Here is a 21,399-nt window from a genome sequence, read left to right as displayed (position 1 = left end):
CTGATAGCAAGTCTACACATCTCTTGACAGTGTGATCATAATTTATTTGCATTTACATACAGTCCTTTATCCATTTGCTGAGAAATGTTCATAACTTTTGAGTGTAGTCAGTCTGCACTACTCTGAGTCTTTTTCCAAAATATTGGAACTTCCTTTCCCACTGCAATGAGTGAAAATAATGTTCTAAAGAATCGTCAAGTTTATGCATGCGTTTAGTTTGTGTTAAATATTTTTTTTATTATTGAACTGACTAAAACAATTAATTACTTAATTCAATTGAAATTTGTGTTTTAGTTTGTCAATGTTGGTTAAAATCATGTATTAAGTATATTTAATCTCATTGATTTTGATTTTGTAATCAGCTGTATGATACTATACAATTTTGCTGGCTTTACCAGTAGCATTCCTTTCCCCTAACTCTTAAGAACAAGTTTCCTACTAGACTAAGTGCATTGGCCAAACTCGCCTATCAAGCAAATATTTATTTTAAACCATGATTAGAACCGTGAGGATTCTTAAATACTTGAAAAACCAAAACTTAATCTTCACTTTACTTAGAGTTTGACGCTGCTTGTAACTGAGCACTCAATGTTACACATTATCATACAATAGTGTCATTGTCCATGCAGTGTTCAACTTCACTATCCAGAGCTGTCATTTTTACAACTAATCACAACACCAAGTTCAAATATTACAACCCTTAAAATTTTTCCACAGAACTACGTCCACAAAATGTAAAACGTCAACAAATACGTTTCGGTAATCAAGCTTGACAATTCGTTCACTCATACTGCCAACATAACTGACAATAGTCTGTTGAATATTATCAGTATTCAGCAAAATAAAAGAAATAAAAACAGAACAGCAATATATTTCTCGTTCTTGACAATCTTTTCTTGTGATTTCTTGTTTGTAATTCCTTAGAATTGTTGTATTGATGATCAGACTAAACACAACTACAGCTGCAAAACTCCATAGTCGAACAGGTACTGACAGGTTATCAACTATGAACTTTGCTTTATATGTATAAACTTTGCTGTATAGTGCTGTGAACATTTGATGTCTTAAATTTATTTTGCTCTGTATTCTCTGATTGAAATCATTCCTCTTTCTTCATTGAAACAAATCTTTGTGATGTTAAATAACTATAGAATTATATAATATTCCTGTCTCAAAGGCAACTTTTGTAATCGTGTAATACTCTTATGTTTTCTTTTTAAATCTTCTTATACTGTTATTATGTCTTTTTAAATCTTGTTATACTGTTATGACAAATTGTTAAAATATTGATGATATATTTTTCTAAAAATATTTGTAATAAACGTTTGGAATATACTGTAAATGTAGTATTTTTTTGAAAACCTTAACGATTATCATAAAAATATCACGTTATCATTCTTATGAGAGTACTTATCACTCAGTAAAGAACAGCAGTGAAAGTGTTAACTACATGTATTATAGCTAAATAGTACTCCACAAACTGTTTTGATAGCTGTTCATGAGATAAGATGAGTCAGGGATAAATTATTAACGAGAATTGATTAGAAAATAAACTTTATTTACGCTTTATCACAATGTAATAACATGGATTTTGCAACACATTTCCGTACCATAAGAAAACTCTATACAATAAACAAGGTTGTTCATTAAAATGGACAAATTATAACAAAAATTATAAAAACTGAATTACAAATTACATTCATCCCCCCCCCCCATTATTGAGCATACTTGTAAGTTTGTTCCTACAGATGGAAGGACGAAAAAAAATTGGTGAACAATCGCAAAGTATTGAGAACTTCCAGGACTTTTTCCTATCCCACTATAAAATAAATACAATAGAAACATAATTATTTGTAACTACATTTACATTAGTATTCACAACAGTCAGTTATATAACAAGAGTTAGATTTGATATGAGATAAAACTCATTCAATCTGATAAATTCTGCAATATATATTTTACAAGGAAATTAAATAAAAATAGCAAATAATGTGTTTTGCAAACAAATTTTCATACAATCCCCCTTGAGTTATTATTATATAATTGTGTCTATAGTAAATTATTTTATCCCAAATTCAGAACATGGCTAAGTAGAAATGAGTAAAACATAATAAAATACAGTATGCTGTTTTGTAAACAGTAAATTGATTTATAATCATAAAATGAAACCTAGCTTTTGATAATTAATTAAATTTGTCGTATGAAAATGTAGCTTAAAAAAGAGTTTCTAAATCAAAATGAATCAAAAATTTTAACTCCCAAACTATACAAAAACCCTGAGTAAGACGAATATCTTAAAAAACAAAGTGTTTTGTAGCCCTAAAATGTCCTTGTGAGAGTTTAGATCAGCGAGCTTGCTGTGCTGCAGTGGTTGCATGTGAAACTACTTGTAGTAGCATTTCTACGCAATCTATCAACAGCAGTTGACACTATTACAAGCAGTTATTTTCCTTATTATGTAGAGAAAACAATCATTTCATCTTTTTGTCAATACTACGCCTTATTCATCTATTTTTTTTGTTAACGTATTCGCTGCAGATTAAGTGAGGCACAATGAGGATTTAAAGTGGCTAAAAATGTTGAAGAATTATTTTTAGTGTTTCACAACGGCCCCAATCGAGGCCGTCAGTACCACACGTGCATGGTCAGCTGGCATTTGATATGAATTCCCCCCCCCCCTACTTTAACCTACTGAAATGTGTAATAAAAACTGAATAGTGTATGAACACCATATATAAATATATTATAACAGTAGTTATATGCTGATTCTGTAATTAAACGTAAATAGAAACTTACATAAAAGCATTTAAGCATTCTACTGAATGCATTATATTGAATACTGAATCCTTTGACATTTTACAGGACTTCAAATATATAACAATGTACAAAAGATGCAATATCTCGCAGCTCACTGGCGTTTCTTGAGCTCCTCAAATCTGCGAGCGAGATCATCAAAATCGATGTCATCAGATGTCTCGTGGTGAGACGAGCCACCGGCAATTATGTCACTTGGGACGGATGGCAGCTCTGGCAGATTGTCCGAAGGAGACAGCTTGGCTCTTGGCAACGGCTTGGGAACCTGGTTGCTCTGGAGGAAGTTACACTTACATTAACAACTTAATTATGTCATTTGGGACTGATGGCAGCTCCGATAGATTGTCCGAAAGAGACAGCTTGGCAACGGCTTGGGGACCTGGTTGCTGTGGAGGAAGTTTACACTTACATAATACATTAATTATGTCACTTGGGACTGACAGAAGCTCCAGCAGATTGTCAGAAGGAGACTGCTTGGCTCTTGGCAACAGCTTGGGGACCTGGTTGCTCTGGAGGAAGTTACACTTACATTAACACCTTGATTATGCAACTTGGGACTGATGGCAGCTCCGGTAGATTGTCCAAAGGAGACAGCTTGGGGACCTGGTTGCTCTGGAGGAAGTTACACTTACATTAACAACTTAATTATGTCACTTGGGACTGACAGCAGCTCCAGCAGATTGTCAGAAGGAGACTGCTTGGCTCTTGGCAACAACTTGAGGACCTGGTTGCTGTGGAGGAAGTTTACACTTACATTAATACATTAATTATGTCACTTGGGACTGACAGAAGCTCCAGCAGATTGTCAGAAGGAGACTGCTTGGCTCTTGGCAACAGTTTGGGGACCTGGTTGCTCTGGAGGAAGTTACACTTACATTAACAACTTAATTATGTCACTTGGGACTGATGGCAGCTCTAGCAGATTGTCAGAAGGAGACTGCTTGGCTCTTGGCAACAACTTGGGGACCTGGTTGCTGTGGAGGAAGTTTACACTTACATAATACATTAATTATGTCACTTGGGACTGACAGAAGCTCCAGCAGATTGTCAGAAGGAGACTGCTTGGCTCTTGGCAACAACTTGGGGACCTGGTTGCTGTGGAGGAAGTTTACACTTACATAATACATTAATTATGTCACTTGGGACTGACAGAAGCTCCAGCAGATTGTCAGAAGGAGACTGCTTGGCTCTTGGCAACAGTTTGGGGACCTGGTTGCTCTGGAGGAAGTTTACACTTACATTAACAACTTAATTATGTCACTTGGGACTGATGGCAGCTCTAGCAGATTGTTGAAAGGAGACAGCTTAACTCTCGGCAACGGCTTGTGAACCTGGTTGCTCTGGAGGAAGTTTACACTTTGAGATGTCATATTTTAAAAGCAATAGATAAAACACTTTTGACTACTTTATACTATTCATTAAGTTGTATTCCAATTTATTTATACATAAAAAGAATAAACAAAAGTTCATTGTTCTTTACCCGCCACACCCAAGATATATCGTGCAACTCTAGTTGTGTGAACAAACGTCATACCCCGGATATACTCGTGTTCATATTATTAGCTGTTATTTTGTGTTACTTGGTGTTCTATTATGTTAGAGATGTCTAGAAGATAGCTATCCAGTTGGTGGTGCAATCTTGTTGGACATTACTCAAATTACTTGGACGTCACGTGCTTTGTATCGTACAAAATTTCAGGAATGGTTACGTTCATATTTTACAAGGCGTTTTCTGATGTTTATTCGTAGATAGTTGCGTGATAGTGAGAATATGTTGTCATTATTTGACATTATTTAAGAAGTTTGTAAACATTGTTAATCGTTTACTCTATTTAATAAACTTTAAATAACGTGTTAAGTCAAAAAGTAAAAATGGGAAAAAATATTCGGCTCTGGGGAGTTTTAGTATGCAACCAAACCCGTGTCGGGTGTCGCCACAAATCCAGGAACGCACTTAAAGGATTAAGTGTATAAAACCGATAAGATTTCAACCCTCGAAATGTAGTGTTCTACTTTTTGTAACATTTAACGAAGGCAAATGTCCGAAATCCTACTATCCTTTCAATACACAAGTATTGAGCTGTTCTGAACGTTAACGTAAATAGTACTAAAATATGGCATAATCCTTATCCTTTCCCATGCCAAACACTGTATTCCACACTTCCAGAGAATTCTGTTACGTCAGGTTGGGAACTTATTTGGGTCCAAAACATTTTCAATCGTATTTTTACAGGAAATGAAAATTAAATATTTATAACATCTGACCAACAATTTTTAAGAAAATGCAGCTTATGCTATTTTGCTAAGCATTTAATTGGCTATAAATATAATCTTAACAAAAATTGTACAAGCAGTTTATGAATTTGTATTTATTAAAATGAACAAATGAATATATATATATATATATATATCTATATTCATATTCATATTCACCAACACCAGCATACTTAATTAAATCAAAATCTATCAGTTAGTTGTAACCATGCAATAAATATATGTATATACATATATCATAATAAAACTGTCAAAATGTTGAAATAACTAATTAAATGTATGCATAAGAGTTCAACAGACAAGAAATCAAATTTATTATTAAAATATATTGTTATTATGATTCTTACTGATTCTATACATGAAGTAATTTCAAATGTCGGATTTAGAAATTATAAAAGTGTTAATATGAACACCAATGAGTAAATAAGGAAGTAAAGTTACATAAATATATTACTTTACATGAATAATTGTGAAAGATTTCATCAAATACTAAGAATAAGGTAGACAGATCAAAAATTGTACTAGAAGAAAGAAAACAATGAAAAAAGGGCATTGTAAATAAAAGAAAAATTAAGAGTAAGATAGAAAGATGTAGCTGATTACGCTTCCTCTTTCCATCACTGACATCATAAGTTTGCGTTTATTATCCACTTATAGTTTACCTGCTTGTTCCGGTCTGTTGTATGTAGGTTATTTGGCACATTAGGTAGATTGTTCTGAAACAAGTAATTCAGTACTGTAATATAGTTCCAGAATTTTAAAATATACTTAACATAATTCCTGAAAAATTATAATATAGTTTACTTCCAATAATTATGTTTAGTAATTAAGTGTATAAACAATCTTGGTTGATCAGAAACTATAAGTGATCCTAATAGCTTTGACAATAATATCTGCCTTTGACTAATTAAATTCATTATTGACTCATTTAATCACTAACGGTTTTATTTATGCACGCCCATGCGCGCACGCACACACACACACACACACACACACACAAACTCTACAAACATTTATCTGTAAAAAACAGCAAATTCAGAAAAGCAACATAATTTTAGGTACCTAAAAAACTCGTTAAGTAATTGAGTCAATAATGAGTTTAATTAGTCAAAGTCAGATATTGTCAAAGATAATGGCGTTACTCATAATTTTGGGATCACTTAAAATTATATGTATATATTATTATGTGATATATATATATATATATATATATATATATATATACATATACACACACACACACATACATACATACACATAAAAGAAGAACAATTTAATTGTATATTTATTCAAAATGTATTTAAACATTATAAAGGATAAAACTTTATTACCTTATTATTTCTATTGCCTTTAATACTTTTTTGGCTTTAAAACTGTACATTCTTTTTTTAGAATTTTGACAAAGTATAATAATATTTTAAAACATACGTATATGCTAAGTGCTACTTCACATTAAATTTTAGTGCACACAAAGCAGCGTTTGATTAATGATTATTTTTTATAATAATCAATCTGTCACTAGGAGTCAGAACCCTACAACATCAATGATCAATGAATTACAAGAACTGTGAATAGCATATAAATGGACTTGTCACGAGAAAATTACAGGATATTGGCGGCAAAGCTATGTTATATGTATGTACTGTCGAGCTAGGAGCTGGCACATTACAGCAATAATTACTTTGAACATTTCACAGTCAAAATAGTAGTGAAGAACGCCACTATAGAACGTAAAAAGACTTTTTGTAAAAGCCCATGATGGATGGTTAAACCATCATTACTCATTTAGGATAAAATGACTATAACCGTCAGTATACTTTCAGCTACATTAAAGAAAACTGTGCACCAACCTAATCCAATATCTTATTATTATTAGCATCTCAGCTACACTGGCGCACTAACAATATATTGTGGATTCAATACAACATTTTATGTTCTCCACAATATTGTTGCAATTCAGAGATCCTTCCTACAAGAATATTTATTTTATTTTAAAGGCCTATGACCCATTATCACGGATCTGAGATAGTAGCCATTAAAAATCCATTCTTCAACTTTCACTGGCTCTCATTTGTCTATTGATTTCATAATTGGCTTTGCTTCCCAACGAGTACTACATCTCTTGCTCTCATCTGATGTTCTGCTAGTGAATAAAAATTATCGATAACCTCTAAAGTTTGGTACAAGCTCCTTCAGTTGTTTCTTCATTTCTACAGCGTGCGGGTGGAGATCCACAACACAATTCCGCAGTTACGGTATTTATCACTGTTTTAAGGTACAAAATATAACAATAACTAAACTAAAAACGTACAAAAAAAAAAAAAAAGGAAATAATCAAATTTACTGATTACCTGATGGGGAGGTTGAGGCATTGCAGGTCCTGGCTGATTCATTGGTGAAAAGTCCTACAAAAAGCATTATTTTGAGATTTAGATTAGAAGACATGCTTATTTAACTAGTGTTATAATACTTAGGTAAACTAGAAATTCTTAATGACTTTTTTAAAAAACATTAACTACCATTAAAAACCCAAAAAATACTATTATTATTCTGTCTGAAACGAATAATTAGAAAACTAAATAATAATGTGCAATTCACGAATCACAGCGGGGAAAGTAGATGCATGGTTTCTTGGTCTGAAGATGGAAGAGATAAGAGGATCCTCATAGTCTTTTGCTACTTCTTCTAAGGGTCAACCTATTGCCATGCACTTAAGTCTCAAGGACCTTTTGCGCACCCCAGAGGCCAGCCAGTTTAATGTTTCAGCAGTTCTACAAACCACCCAAAACAACTGATCAGGTCCTCCTGGAGAAATTTACCACCCTTGTCCCGACTACAAGAGCTAGTATTCAAGCAGTTTCTACAGAGCGGATCCTTCTGGAAATTGCCAACTCTATGAAGATGGTTCCTCTACATCTTTTGATAGTACCAAATTATTAACAAAGATAACATTCTAAATTTTTGTCGTTACTTCCTCATAGTGTGTTAAAGAGATAAAAGTTAAAACAAAAGGTAGGTTACTAAAATATATGTTCAAATAACTTATTATATAGCCATAAAGTTGATGGTCACCTGAGAATTGTCACCTCTGTATGGACTGGGAAGATCTTGAGGGTGATTAGAAGGGAAATTCTGAAATAAAATAACATTATTCTGTAGAAAAAGCAAGCTTGTATTTAATAAAAATTTAAAAACTATAGCCATACCTCACAAGTACCCTATCCCAGGTTACTAACAGACTGGAAGAATAGATTTATTATTTCTATTACATTACATTTATTCATTTTATATTATTATATTGTAAATGGCACTACTAACTAACATATAAATCTTTCTTTTATTATAATAGTTTCCTATATCTTGAAAATAAAATTATCGGTTTACCTCAGCAAGTGACATAAAGCTGGTAAGTTTTTAGTGGTAATTTTATTTAGTAAACTTAGAACTCGGCCACAACTCACAACCTCAAACTGGGTCAGTATAAATTCCAATCTAGCAGATAGACTGAGTGACTTTGATTTTAATTAGCTCCCAGTAAAATGGGCCTCTATTAATATGGACTACCTATTGTCCCTTCCTCCCTAAATAGGCTATTTGTGGACCTATAAATCAGTAAGAGGTAACACTTAGGGCATGATGAAGAAGTGATCCATAGCCATAACAAAGCTGAGAAGAGTAATGATGGAAAAAAGGAAATCAACACAAATCTTCTGATGTTTATTTGCTTTTTTTTGTTAAGATTCTGATTCTGATAAATGGAATGTTTACTCCCATTTATCATTGATGTATAATTAGTCATTTTTTAAACTTCAAGTTTAGTGCTTCTAATAGATGGGAAGTCCAATCTGGAAATTAAAGGCCTGTTCAATATTTTTTGTACTTTTAAATGGGTTTTTATGTTATATGGATTTTTCAAAATCATTATGTATGTTTAACATACATATATTGGTAGCAACATTCTACAGTAGACTCCCTTTAATTCGGCGACCTCAGGACTGGACCCTCGACTGGATTAAAAAGCGGTTGGACTAACTGGCAATATTTTTTTAATAACTTCAGAATCAAACTAGAACCAAATATGAACTGTAAGATGGTTTTTATAATGAAGTATAAGTACATTCACCCAAACAGTAGTGTTGTTATACTGGCATTAACTTTTACCCACATTTAACTCCCTACAAATGCTTTTCACTGATTCACCTTTACCCAGGCGTTGTAAAATATTAAGCCTATCAGCATTTTCACTGTTGTGTGATTACATTTATTACTCATTTTCCAAATATGTTTTCCTGCAGACACTTAACACAGTTTAAACACAAATCATATTAGACATGTAACAAACGAAATCAATTCTCAACTGAAATGAGATGACCTGGTTACATTTTTTTCCAAGAAGACAACCGGTTTATCTGGTGGCTGAATCAACCGGGGCCAAACCAGAGGTAGACTGCTGTATAGGCTAATAATTTCTAACAAAATTATACACACCAAAGAATCAAATTTGAATTGCACAACCTAAAAGGTTTTCTGTTTCATTTCAATCTCTATGCATGTTTTTTTCTCAAATTTCTTTCTGGATAAAAAATCACAAGAACTAGCATTTTGACAGTATTAATTCCAACTCCAATGACGTGTTGTATGAACTCCAATGACGTTTTACTTAGAATGTACGTACTCAACAAGTCTCTCCTGTGTACCTGAGGTAAGTTGGTAGGTTTGATGGCAGAGTCGTAACTCGGCAGTAAATCGTCCGGAGGAGGGATATTGTACGAGAACGCAGCAGGAGGAAGAAATGGTTGCATCGGCGGCAGATTCACTGATTTTTCTGGCAGATTCTGTAACAATTTTAGTTCAATTATTATAGTACTTCTGGGTATGGGTCCTACTTTATTGACAGTAACTTTTCTGAGATAGCAGGATTTCAGACATTTACCATTGTCATATTTTATTTAAAAAAAAAATAGAACACTACATTTGTAAGATTGGAATTTTTCTCCATCTTCAGATGAAAAAAAACCTTAAGCTAAAAACTGTTTAAAACTAAAGAAAATAAAGTCAGAAGCTCATAACAGTATAATTGATAACATAAAAAGTGGTATGTAAAAAAAAAACTATTGTATCTTACATCAACCCCGAGGTCAGCATAAGCCTGGAAGTTGTCGCTGACCAGAGGAGGAGAAGGAAAGTCCACCTTGGTTGTTATCTCAACTCTATGACAAGTATGTACTTACCGGGTACGCGAAAGCCTGAAGTTGTTGGGGACCAGAGGAGGAGGGAGGTAGTCCTTGAAGCCAGGAGGACGACGGAAAGAGTGTTACTGCCTAGGTTACTATCTCAACTCTACGACAAGTACTTACCGGGTATGCGAAAGGCTGGAAGTTGTTGGGGACCAGAGGAGGAGGGGGGTAGTCCTTGAAGCCAGGAGGACGAGGGCCAAGAGTGTCACCGCCAAGGTTGTTATCACCATTTCCAAACAGCAAAGCATCCACCCCCTTAGCTTGGTCTGCTTCCTTTCATCACCTTTCAGGCAATACACAAGCTTTAGATACTTTCACAGATTTGATATTATTTCCGAACTAAAATTTAATATCGTCTAGTATAATTTGTAAATACAATTAAAATGGTATAGATTTATTCACTTTATTTAAAGGAACAAAAATATTACAGAGTAGTACATACACATGATTTCACTACTGGGTACTGCAATCGAGTGGTTCCAAAACAGATATTTCAATCCTACTTTGTTAATTTAACAGAAACACATGCCCTTTTGGTTATGTCGTATTTGCTCACCCAAGAAAGCACTTCAGTGCAAATCCAAGGTCTTCATCTTTATTAGTTTCCTTTATATATAAAATCAAAATTTTAATTTCTTACGATAAAAAATGTAAAGTCCTTGTTTAAACGTTTAGGAAAAGGTACTGTTAAGATCAAAATACAGCATGAAAATTAAGGTTTTATGTCTTTTATAGAATACTACAATTGTAAATTGTAAAGAAAAAAACTAGTTACTGAATTTCACAAACAATATTTCCCTTCATAACTTAAATATTTTAAATAAATATGCCAAAAAGGAAGTACCATTTTCCTAGAAATGTTTGTTTCCTCTTCTATTGGGTGTCACATAAAAAGTTAGGGGGTTAATTTGGTACTCTATACGGAGGGCATTCTTTCCGTATCTACTACTTGTTTGTATGCGATATAAGTAGGTTTAGATTAGGCTATCATAAATATGTTACTACTGAGCTTGAATTTGGGTACTATCTAGAGGGATGATTTTCTTTTTTCACCAGAAAAGCGGGCTTCAATGACAACTCCGGCGCCTACCCACATTTCTGGCGAAAGAAGAAAAACATCCCCCGAGATAGTACCAAAATTCAAATTCAGATCATGTGAGCACTCCCAAAAGTTAACTTTACCAATTTTTATGTATAATACATACATATTTATTTACCTACTTATATCACGTAATGACAAGTAGTAGAAAGAGACAAAGTGGCCTCCATAAAATAATAAAGTACCGTTAATTATGATCAATCTGTGTACATATTTAACAACATTGAAAATGTGTAGCCTAGAGAATAACGTACTTATCTCTAATTGTTACCTGAGGATCAGGAGTATAAGGCACATTGTAGATCTTTGCTATCTCAATCAAATAGTTCTCTACCAGTATCTTGGGCGGAGCTTGAACACTCATTTTGTGTTTTAACTTTTCTGATATGGTTTCAACAGCATCCAGACGGCATGCCTGCAACATGATTACATTTCTGCTCAGGTCTATTATAATAGTTACACATTATTCATAGGAATATTGAAGAATGTTTAGCATATAAACATTAGTTAGTTCACATTTTATGACAATTAATTATGCAACTGTCACAATACGAACACAACCATAGATGTGATAATATTATTCAAGATTGTCCGTATCTTAATTGGACATGATTTTAATATTTAGTTATACATAAAGAGTAGACTCTTAACTTTAAAGTTGAAATCATAATTGACAAAATCAACTTGAAATTATTGTCCTAATTTACCAATACCAATGTTGTGTTTGGACATTGAATAAATATTTTCATAACATAATAAAATGTATTAGGTGACATTAAAAAAAAAATTATCTGTGTTGTGCCTTACAAACTTAGCCCCATCAACAAACCTCAATAAAATTAAAGATTTGTGAGATATATTGGTCGCCGGGAAGTTATTGATTATTTTGAGGTTCCAGTTGATTAAATACTTCCGGGAACTTTTTGCACTTTTGGATTGGTAGGAGAATGACATCAAAAGTGACTATTTTTCTTGCACCAGCAGTTCCACAGTATAACTGATGTCCATCTTTGCTAGAACTGATAATTTTCCAGACCCCTACCAACACCAGGTTGCAGTCAGATTTCAGCAACTCGCAGCACAGTTACCTTAAGGAACAGCTCCATCCTAAGGTTCCTTCATCTTGGTTATGGCATCTGTCCTGGATTCAACTTCTATGTCTATAACCTGGGTGAGGCTAGACAGTCAGCTTCTATATTTCTGGATTTTCTCTGGCATTAGTTTAGTTTTGTTTTTAAAATGTACCTGTGCATATTTTAAGGTAACATTCATGCTTTTCTTTTTCTTCATCTTTTGTTGATAGAGATTTATCCTTATTATTTACTTGTTCATATTTAAGTGTTTGTTACTGCTTTATTCATTATATATATATATATTCATATCCATATTTTCAAAATTGTATTATCACCATGAGTTTATTATATTTAATAATACATGAGTTTAAAATAATAAAGAATTAATTAAGGTAGAGTACGGACACGTCCTTTACATCGCTTAATATAATCATCCATATTTATTTTTATCAACAGATAACAATGTATGCTAATTTTAATACAAAAAACATAGTCATAAAATATGGAACCACAATAACTAAAAGAAAAATGGGAAATAAGATGTTTTTAAGGTTCAAAGCCCTTTAGACGCTCTCTCGAATAGCAATGCGCAACTAATTTTAAAAAGTAGTTGAAAGGGTTGTACCCACATAACTCTTATTTCCTCTATTTTATATAGGTACTGTGTTTTTGGCATACAGCCCATTATTTTTAAAGCCAGGAAAAACACAGTTTATTATCTTTTAAACTATTCAATAGTTTTCTGACATTCAACGTCATTGTTTTAAGACGAAAATCACTTTTAGAATACAAAAATATTACTTTTACAGACTGAATTTGTGGTTACAACTGATACATATGATATAATATAAGCTACTTGTGATATTTAATTATTTAAACCATAGATTATATCGACAATTCTAAAAAAAAAATTAATTATTTGTCAATATTGATAAAAAATGGGTCTGTCATAATGAACTCCACCTGTAAATTATGCACTAACAGTTAATCTAAAGTAAGGATTGTTATGTACATAGTATAAATAACTAGCACAGATGCCTACCTCTGTGTATTTCTTGCCATATTTTATCGTAAGCTGATCACTGATGGTCTTCATCTCTGACACATCGCTGGCAAGATGTGGTGCCACCCACAAAAGGCTAGATATCGCTTCAGCTAGACTGGGCTCTATCCCTCTGTAACAGGTAATATGAACAGTGCAAAAATATAATACAAACTCTCTGTTTTTACACTACATAGGTATATATAAGGGGGCTCAAGTTCCCCCAAAATTTTGAGACATACATTAGAATTGAACCAAGTAACTAGTTTGTTTTAGTTAGAATACATTTATGAGGTCTTACAGCTCAACAATTTCCCAAGAGAAGATTCCCGAGGCCCTACATTTGAAGGTTATTTTATACTTCCTAAACCACTCAGTGTTTCAGACCATCCAAAATAATTTTCTATATACACACTAGACATTGTATTTCACTACAAAAAAGTGCTAAAAATTCTCTAAAGTATGTAACCATTCATTTCAGCTACATGTCTGTCACTAAATCAAAATTAAATACAGTAGGCTATGTGTCAGGCTATATAAAAAAATGTTCGTCCAAATATAAGTGGTTTGGGTACTGTATACAGCATGTTGTCATCTTAAAAATTTTTATAATGAGACTTGATTCCTTGACTGTACTACAAACAAAAGAAAAATATATTTTAGATCAAAAAGAAAACAATGGATGAATAAGTTTCTTCAGAAGTTCTACTATCACCTGTATCCAAAAATGAGGAAAGCACTTGAAGTCTCTTTTTTCCATAATAAAAGCAACCTATTGACTTACATAAACTGCTACCTATTCATGGTCAGACTCCCTATAATTTTTATGTATTAGACTGTTTGATTGTAGGCTACACTATCTCAAAGGACAGTTTCATTCATCAGCAGTACAGGGGACCGAGCATTAAGTTCACATCATTCCTGAAACAGTTGACAGTAACTCTTATGAAGACGACTTTTAAGACAAAATAAGACTATTCATAATTCAGTAACCCCCAATCTCTAGCATTAAATGTTTCAATGCCTATTAAAAAAATGTTTTTCCCAACTTACTTTGTGAGGGGCATTAGAAAACTCCAACTTTTCTTTTAGGCATCAAAAATATTGTTTTGTATAATTATAACATATCACATTATCACCATTCCCAGGGATTCCTTTATGACCAGGAACCCAACAAACAGTCACATTGTTGATTCTGGCAAGGGAACAAACGACTTGATAGCAACAATCCCAGACAAGTTTGGATTTGAACACACAAGGGTCCAACGCCATCAGTGCTGCCTGACTATCCGTGAAAATATTGATCATCTTACTCCTATATCACAGTCGAAGATTCTTACGAGAACATTCCATAATGGCTGTAACCTCCACCTGAGAATCTGTAGGATAAGGACCAATAGGAACCACCAGCTCCCTGCATGGTCTCACCCCCTCAATTCCAGCACATGTGCCGCTTTTTGTATTAGGGCCCTCTGTAAACCATTCAAGCTCCGCTGGTGTAAGAAGTTTCCTTCCCTCCGACCAATCGTCCCTAGGAGGTATCACAATCCTAAAGGGTTTGTCAAAGGAAAACTTTTGTGGCATCTGATCAGAGATCATGTGCAGAGCATCCTCCTGAATCAGGATAACCTACATAGCAATGAAGCAAATCAACTTTGTCAAAAATGCGTCAGATGTTATCTTGGACCTCGTTTTTTCAACGGATACTTCCATGACTGTGACAGAATCATTGGATCCTCTTACGGTGGTGGACCCTCATCACCCACCTTTGCACTTGGCTTGGTCACATCTTAGTTCTATGGTAAAAAGTGACCAACACAATGTGCCAAATTACAGAACCTGGGTAAAGTGCGGGGACATTTGTACAACTCTGATATACTTCAGTTAAGGGAAACAAAGATCCAGGATGTAAATGGCTGTTTTGATCTATTTATCACGAATCTTGCTGGGGTAATAAACCGGCACACACCCTTTAAAAAGTCGGGAACCCTACATTCCCCAGGTGGTTTTCAAATGATCTAAATAACCTGGTTATACAGAAGAAAATTCTTCACAAAAAGTATAAAACCACTTTCAAAAGAATTAAGTATTATAATTTTGCTTCATAACGAAATCGGTGTAAGACTTTGTCCGTTAAATGTTATCAGCGCTACCTCAGACAAGTCAAGGAAGCTATTCCAAAGAACATGCGGGCTTTCTGGAGCTTTGCGAAATCAAGTAAATCTTCTACCAACACCACCAGATCTATACACTTGGATAGAGTTGCTGAGGTCCCTTCTGAGAAATGTGCTCTTCTTGCAAGATTTTTTTCATCGGTCTATGCTCCACCATCCTTGACTGCACAGAGACATTTTTACTATACTATTAAATCTAGTGCTGTTTCAGGAACACATATAAGAAGCTTTCGCTAGGGCTAACCAGGTTGACGCTATCTACATTGACTTTTCAAAGGCAATCGACAGGGTAGACCACACAGTTCTCCTAAACAAACAGCTACAGACTGGAAGGGAATCTTTTGGAATGGTATTCCTCGTACCAAAACTACAGGAAGCTCTTTGTTGGCTACGATTCGGCTCTTTCGGACGAATTCATTCCTTTTTCTGGAGTACCTCAGGGCTCCCATTTGGGGCCTTAAATCCATTTAACGTCTACACATCCAATTTTGGTTGAGTACTTGTCCTCCAAGGTCCTACTTTTTGCAGACGACGAAGATATTTCTAGAGATCAAAAATGAGTAGGACTGTGTTGCTCTTCAGGAGGACATTAATAAGTTAGTTGCATGGTGCCAGGATAACTCTATGACGGTAAATGCCAGTAAGAGCTTCGTTTTATCTTACAACAGAAGGAGGTCTACTCAGGAGTTCCAATACAGTCTACTGGGAAACAGGATCGAAAGAGTGGTTGCCATTCAGGATCTGGGGGTGCTTTTATCAACGGACCTATCGCAAGAAGCTCAAATCAACTCTGTTTTGAACCATGCTAATCGTCTTCTGGGTTTTGTGAACAGATGCACAAAAGGCATAACCATTTTTATATATTGCTCCCTCGTCGTGTTGAAGTTTGCGACGATTGTGTGGTCACCCTTTCAATTGGCTACATCAGGGCTCTTCAACAAATTCAAGACAAGTTTGTGAGAATTGTGGGAGTGAGGCACAACCTTCATTAAAGAGATGTGCCGGCCAAAGAAATAGCATCGGACATTGGCTTGGTATCACTTGAAGGTAGAAGAAAGATCCAGGATGCCATGATCCTATACAATCTTTTAAATGCTCTCATCGACTGTCCCCAACTGCTCGAAAGAATTAACCTAAGAGTGCCTTCAAAAACTAGGTCTCAGGAGATTTTTGTGAGGCTGCAGCTGCATACGCTCTTCAGACAAAACAGCGCAATTCCTAGGATACAGAGAATCCTAATATATCCAGACGTAGACTCCTTCAGGTTGGCTGCTGCGGAGTCGATCTTGGTGCGATATAAAAGCGAATAGTGATACCAATTGCTCAAACTGCAGTTTTTACTTGAAGTATATTATTGTTATTGGAGTATATAGTCTATTCTTGTTATTTTCTTTTTGTATAATTTATTAAGTTGTTACAGTATTTTTCAGAGTTTACTTTAGTGTTATTGTTGTTATTTTTCTAAATTCTGCTTCAAAACTGTGATACTTACATAATATCTTTTTGTTCGTTTTACCTTTTTTGGGCCTGTACATTACACATAAACATATTATAGTTACACTTTTCATTATATAATTTGGACAAAATTATATAGTATCTGTTATTATAGTTTGTAAGACAGTGAATGTTGTGTGAAGAATGCATGAACTTTAAACCTAGCAATCTTGTAAGTTTTTTTTCTCACATTGTAAAATGGTATACCGTTGGAAATTAAATAAATAAAATCATGATTATCGAATCATTGATATTCATGACTATCGAATCTTTAATATTCATGAATATCTAAAAATACAGTTCATCTATGTGAGTATTTATACAAAAGAGATGTACGATTTTCTAGATGCTTTCAACAACTTCTTAAAAGTGGTTACCTCAAAGAAAACACTAATAGTGTTGCATCAAATATTTCGTATTTTCTGTTATACACGTTTATTATGTTGTTATCATTTATTATTATTTATGAGTTTTTCTTATTTCTAATAATAATTGTGTGATTGTTTTAACTCCTTTGTTATTTAAGAGATTGTCACTATGAGTATTATATTAACTATCTTACTTTCAAATATAAATGTTATTATGAGTATGAATATGTTGATTAACTATAGAGATTCATAGACTCATATTCAATATATGAATATTAAATATTGATGGTTATACTAATCGATATAAAGACCAAGTCAGCTTATCGTACTATATCCCCTACCCATTATGTATGGTAAATGAAATAAAAACAGCAGGTAGGGTATGATAAGCGGACCCGGTTTTTTATATCGAAGAATGTAATCATCGATACCTAATATTCGCATCTCAAATCCTAGACTATCAATCGATATAAAAGTACCTATAGTTCTCAATAACAATCATGTTTTAAATTTAAATATGAATTTAATATATACAATGATCAAACAAATTATTATAATCAAAATTATGAAAACTGAAGACGACAATATTTGCTCCTCTCACAGTTACAGTTGTTGTTTTCCCACAAATTTCACATCATGGGTTATTCGGTACTAGTCCAATATGTTGAAGCCACTAAAAACACGTCTTGTCATCTTTCAAAGCAATGTCGTGTAGTTTTCTAAAATTGACTGCCATTTTTAACCCTAGAACTGGCGGTCATTTCATCCTGTAGTGTCGGGCTGTTTTGGAGCTTCGCGCAAGGTTTTTTTAAAAAAATTATTAAAAATATAAAATAAAAGCAATATAAATAAGAGTATATATTTTTGTGTTCAGAATTAAACGTAGAATTGCACTATATTGTAAAATTAACCATCAAAAATTTTCTAATAAACACTTTTTTTTAATCAAATATAAAATTTACGAAAAATATTTCTTAAATTTGGGGGGGACCATACCTAGCAAATGAAGTTATAGTGAGAAATATTTATAAGTGAAATAGCCATTCTGTGTCAAATTTTATCTAGTTTCAGAAAAACATAAACATTATACACATTTATGAAAGCATCATAAAGCTATAGAACAAAAAGCAGCGATGCGTATAAATTCTGAAAATCGGGTGTACACGTAAGACTTTGGTAAAACAAGTTTTTCAAATACATTTATCTATGAATACATGTTATTTTGCATATTTTATTACTTAGAATAAAATAGAATATACAGTATTAATGAAATAATTACCATAAATTATTTTTTGAAAAGTAAAAAAAGTTAAATTTTGCCATTATTCAAAAATTTTGCGAAAAATTTTCATTCAGCAAAATATAAAATAGTTTCTAAAGCTTGTACTATATCAAAATTTATAAATTTATGGTTTATAAGTAATAGGAAATATTATGTAGTTAGAAAAACTATAAATATAACTAAAGATATTAAAAAAATAGAGAATAACCCAAACAGTTATTATATATAACCAAAGAAATTACAGGAAATATATATTTTATTGTGAAAACTATCTATTTACCAAAAATAAATAGTTACTTCAGAGCTAAAAGAGTGCTATAAATAACGTTTAGTACGTGAAAACAATAACAAACTATGTGAAATAAATTTTAGCCAAGTCATTTTGCCATAGCCTACACAAAGCCGGTAATTTCTCAAACATATTTCAGTAAATAGAAATTGATTTATTCTAAAATATATATGTTTACACTACTACGACATCAAACAACACACTACACATTAAATACGACACTAAAACTCGCGTAAAACTATTAAAACTTACAAATATCCACAGCTCGGCACGAAAGTGATACAGAACGGCAGCGGCAATATGGCGGTCACAACAAACGGCGTCGCGTTTTCTTTTACGTTCAAAATAACAAGCTTGCTACGTCATAACCATAATACAAAGAGGAATAAAACTCATCTGTTCCTTAGCATTTTTCTTCCCGAATCCAATGGTGCATGAATTATATCGATACGTTACCGGAGTATATTATAAAAAGTAATTATAGGAGGGAATGTTTGATCGACAAAATTTTGACGGTTAACACCACAAAAGCGGCATTAACCGACATAATTATGTCGATTAACAGTTCTAGGGTTAATAATAAATGTTACTTATGTCAAATTGAAATTACTGTAGTCTATGTGTATTATTTGAAAGTGTTTACAGCTGTTGATATAGATTTTTTAAGTTAATTGTTCAAAATAATTAATCAGTATTGATTGATTATATCAATGGTTGTGATTAAGTAATATCGTTTGCCAATTTCGATATAAAAAACCGGGTCCGCTTATCGTACCCTACCCAAAACAGCTGGCAATGATTAACTATGATTTATAGGTCAATTGTTGTATTCAACAGTTTTGATTATTTCTAATTGATAATCATGATTCCAATGTGGTGGTGGTCGCTCAAAAACTTAATTTTACTGCAGCTAGTTTTGAAATTAAATTATGAGAGATTTTTAGTTTAAATTAGTAATTTTTATACTAATACTTACTTGTTTTGGGTGATAAGTCCAAAGCGGGAAAGAAGAATGTCACAATACATTTCTAGGAGTTCAAGAGCTTCTACCATGTAGTCTTCTCTTATAATATACTCAACCCTAATCTTTGCCCTTTCAGTTTTCCCAGCAGCAATGTAATCTGCTATTTCTTTTCTTGCCTTTTGAGCTAATTCCGTCTTCTTTTTACCTAACAACTTTAACCTTTCTATAGCCAACCTCAAATTAGTTTTTAATTTAGCATAATTCGTATCAATTTGAAACATTGTATGAATAAATTTAAACTCTTTGAAATGAAAATTCAATAAAAAATGTTATTATTTAATTATAAGGTCCAATTATGTTAACTTCAAAAGACTAATAACAGCACTATGCAATTTGTCAACTAAAATTCAGACATCACATTAGTCATTTCATTTCAACGTTAGGCCTTGACACTCTTGACAGAAATATTTTATTTCTTTCTCATAGATAACCAATAAATAACAACGCACCTGACAGATGACGTTAGTCAACTGGATGACTCATTCCATTCTCAAAGACTACAGAATAACACCAGGAAGGGATTAATATAAGAAAGCCTCCACGCTGCCAAATTTTAAGTTAAAGAAATTTGTAACAAACTTTAATAGTATTTGCAGTTTCGTTAACCATTTATAAATAAAAATGTTTATTATAAGCTACATATAAATAAATATATTTTTCAATTAATTAAAAGAGACAGGAGCTGGTCTACTCAGCGATCAACAACTGGGCAGTTAAAATGTAATTCAATTAATCATTGCTAAATTAGACGTCAGCGTGATCTTGGATGGTAATTTTATATTTAATATCATCTGCGTGAATGCAATTCTTCGGAATGTGCTCTTACAGTATGCAAATTGCTTAAATTTAAATAAAATATAATAGAACGTGGGATTTCAATGTAAAGATGATTGTATTTAAGATCAAATGCTCGCACTGCGCTCAACACGTGAATCGGCCGAGTGTAGGTGCGGGCCCACACACACACACACACACACACACACACACACACACACACACACACACACACACACGTGTGTGTGTATTAATATATATATGTGTGTGTGTGTGTGTGTGTGTGTATGCTTGTTATTTTCAAATAAACAAAAACATTTATATTTTACATAATTATAATTTAGTTATTCTTAATTCACTATATATAGAACTAAGGTGTATACATGTTAATAATACATAAAACTACATCCCACCTAATGTGTTTTGTAGTAGGTTTAGCACAAACTGTATACGAA

General features: G+C 33.2%; 1 protein-coding gene across 1 annotated transcript; it reads right to left on the bottom strand.

Moving 5' to 3' along the window:
• Positions 1–1,537: 1,537 nt before the first annotated feature.
• On the bottom strand, positions 1,538–20,620 carry LOC124355558 (IST1 homolog). The gene is given in 13 exon segments (XM_046806721.1): positions 1,538–3,088; positions 3,344–3,426; positions 3,469–3,545; positions 3,602–3,669; positions 3,874–4,032; positions 5,751–5,804; positions 7,440–7,493; positions 8,161–8,220; positions 9,786–9,923; positions 10,446–10,608; positions 11,679–11,839; positions 13,540–13,672; positions 20,123–20,620. Coding segments are annotated over 13 exon segments (1,599 nt in total). The 5' UTR covers positions 20,392–20,620; the 3' UTR covers positions 1,538–2,908.
• Between the last annotated feature and the right edge of the window lie 779 nt (positions 20,621–21,399).

This window comes from Homalodisca vitripennis, chromosome 2, assembly GCF_021130785.1.
Source record: "Homalodisca vitripennis isolate AUS2020 chromosome 2, UT_GWSS_2.1, whole genome shotgun sequence".
NCBI classification, from domain to species: domain Eukaryota; kingdom Metazoa; phylum Arthropoda; class Insecta; order Hemiptera; family Cicadellidae; genus Homalodisca; species Homalodisca vitripennis.
Note: the sequence above shows the minus strand (reverse complement) of the source record. Positions and strands in the feature narration are given on the sequence as shown.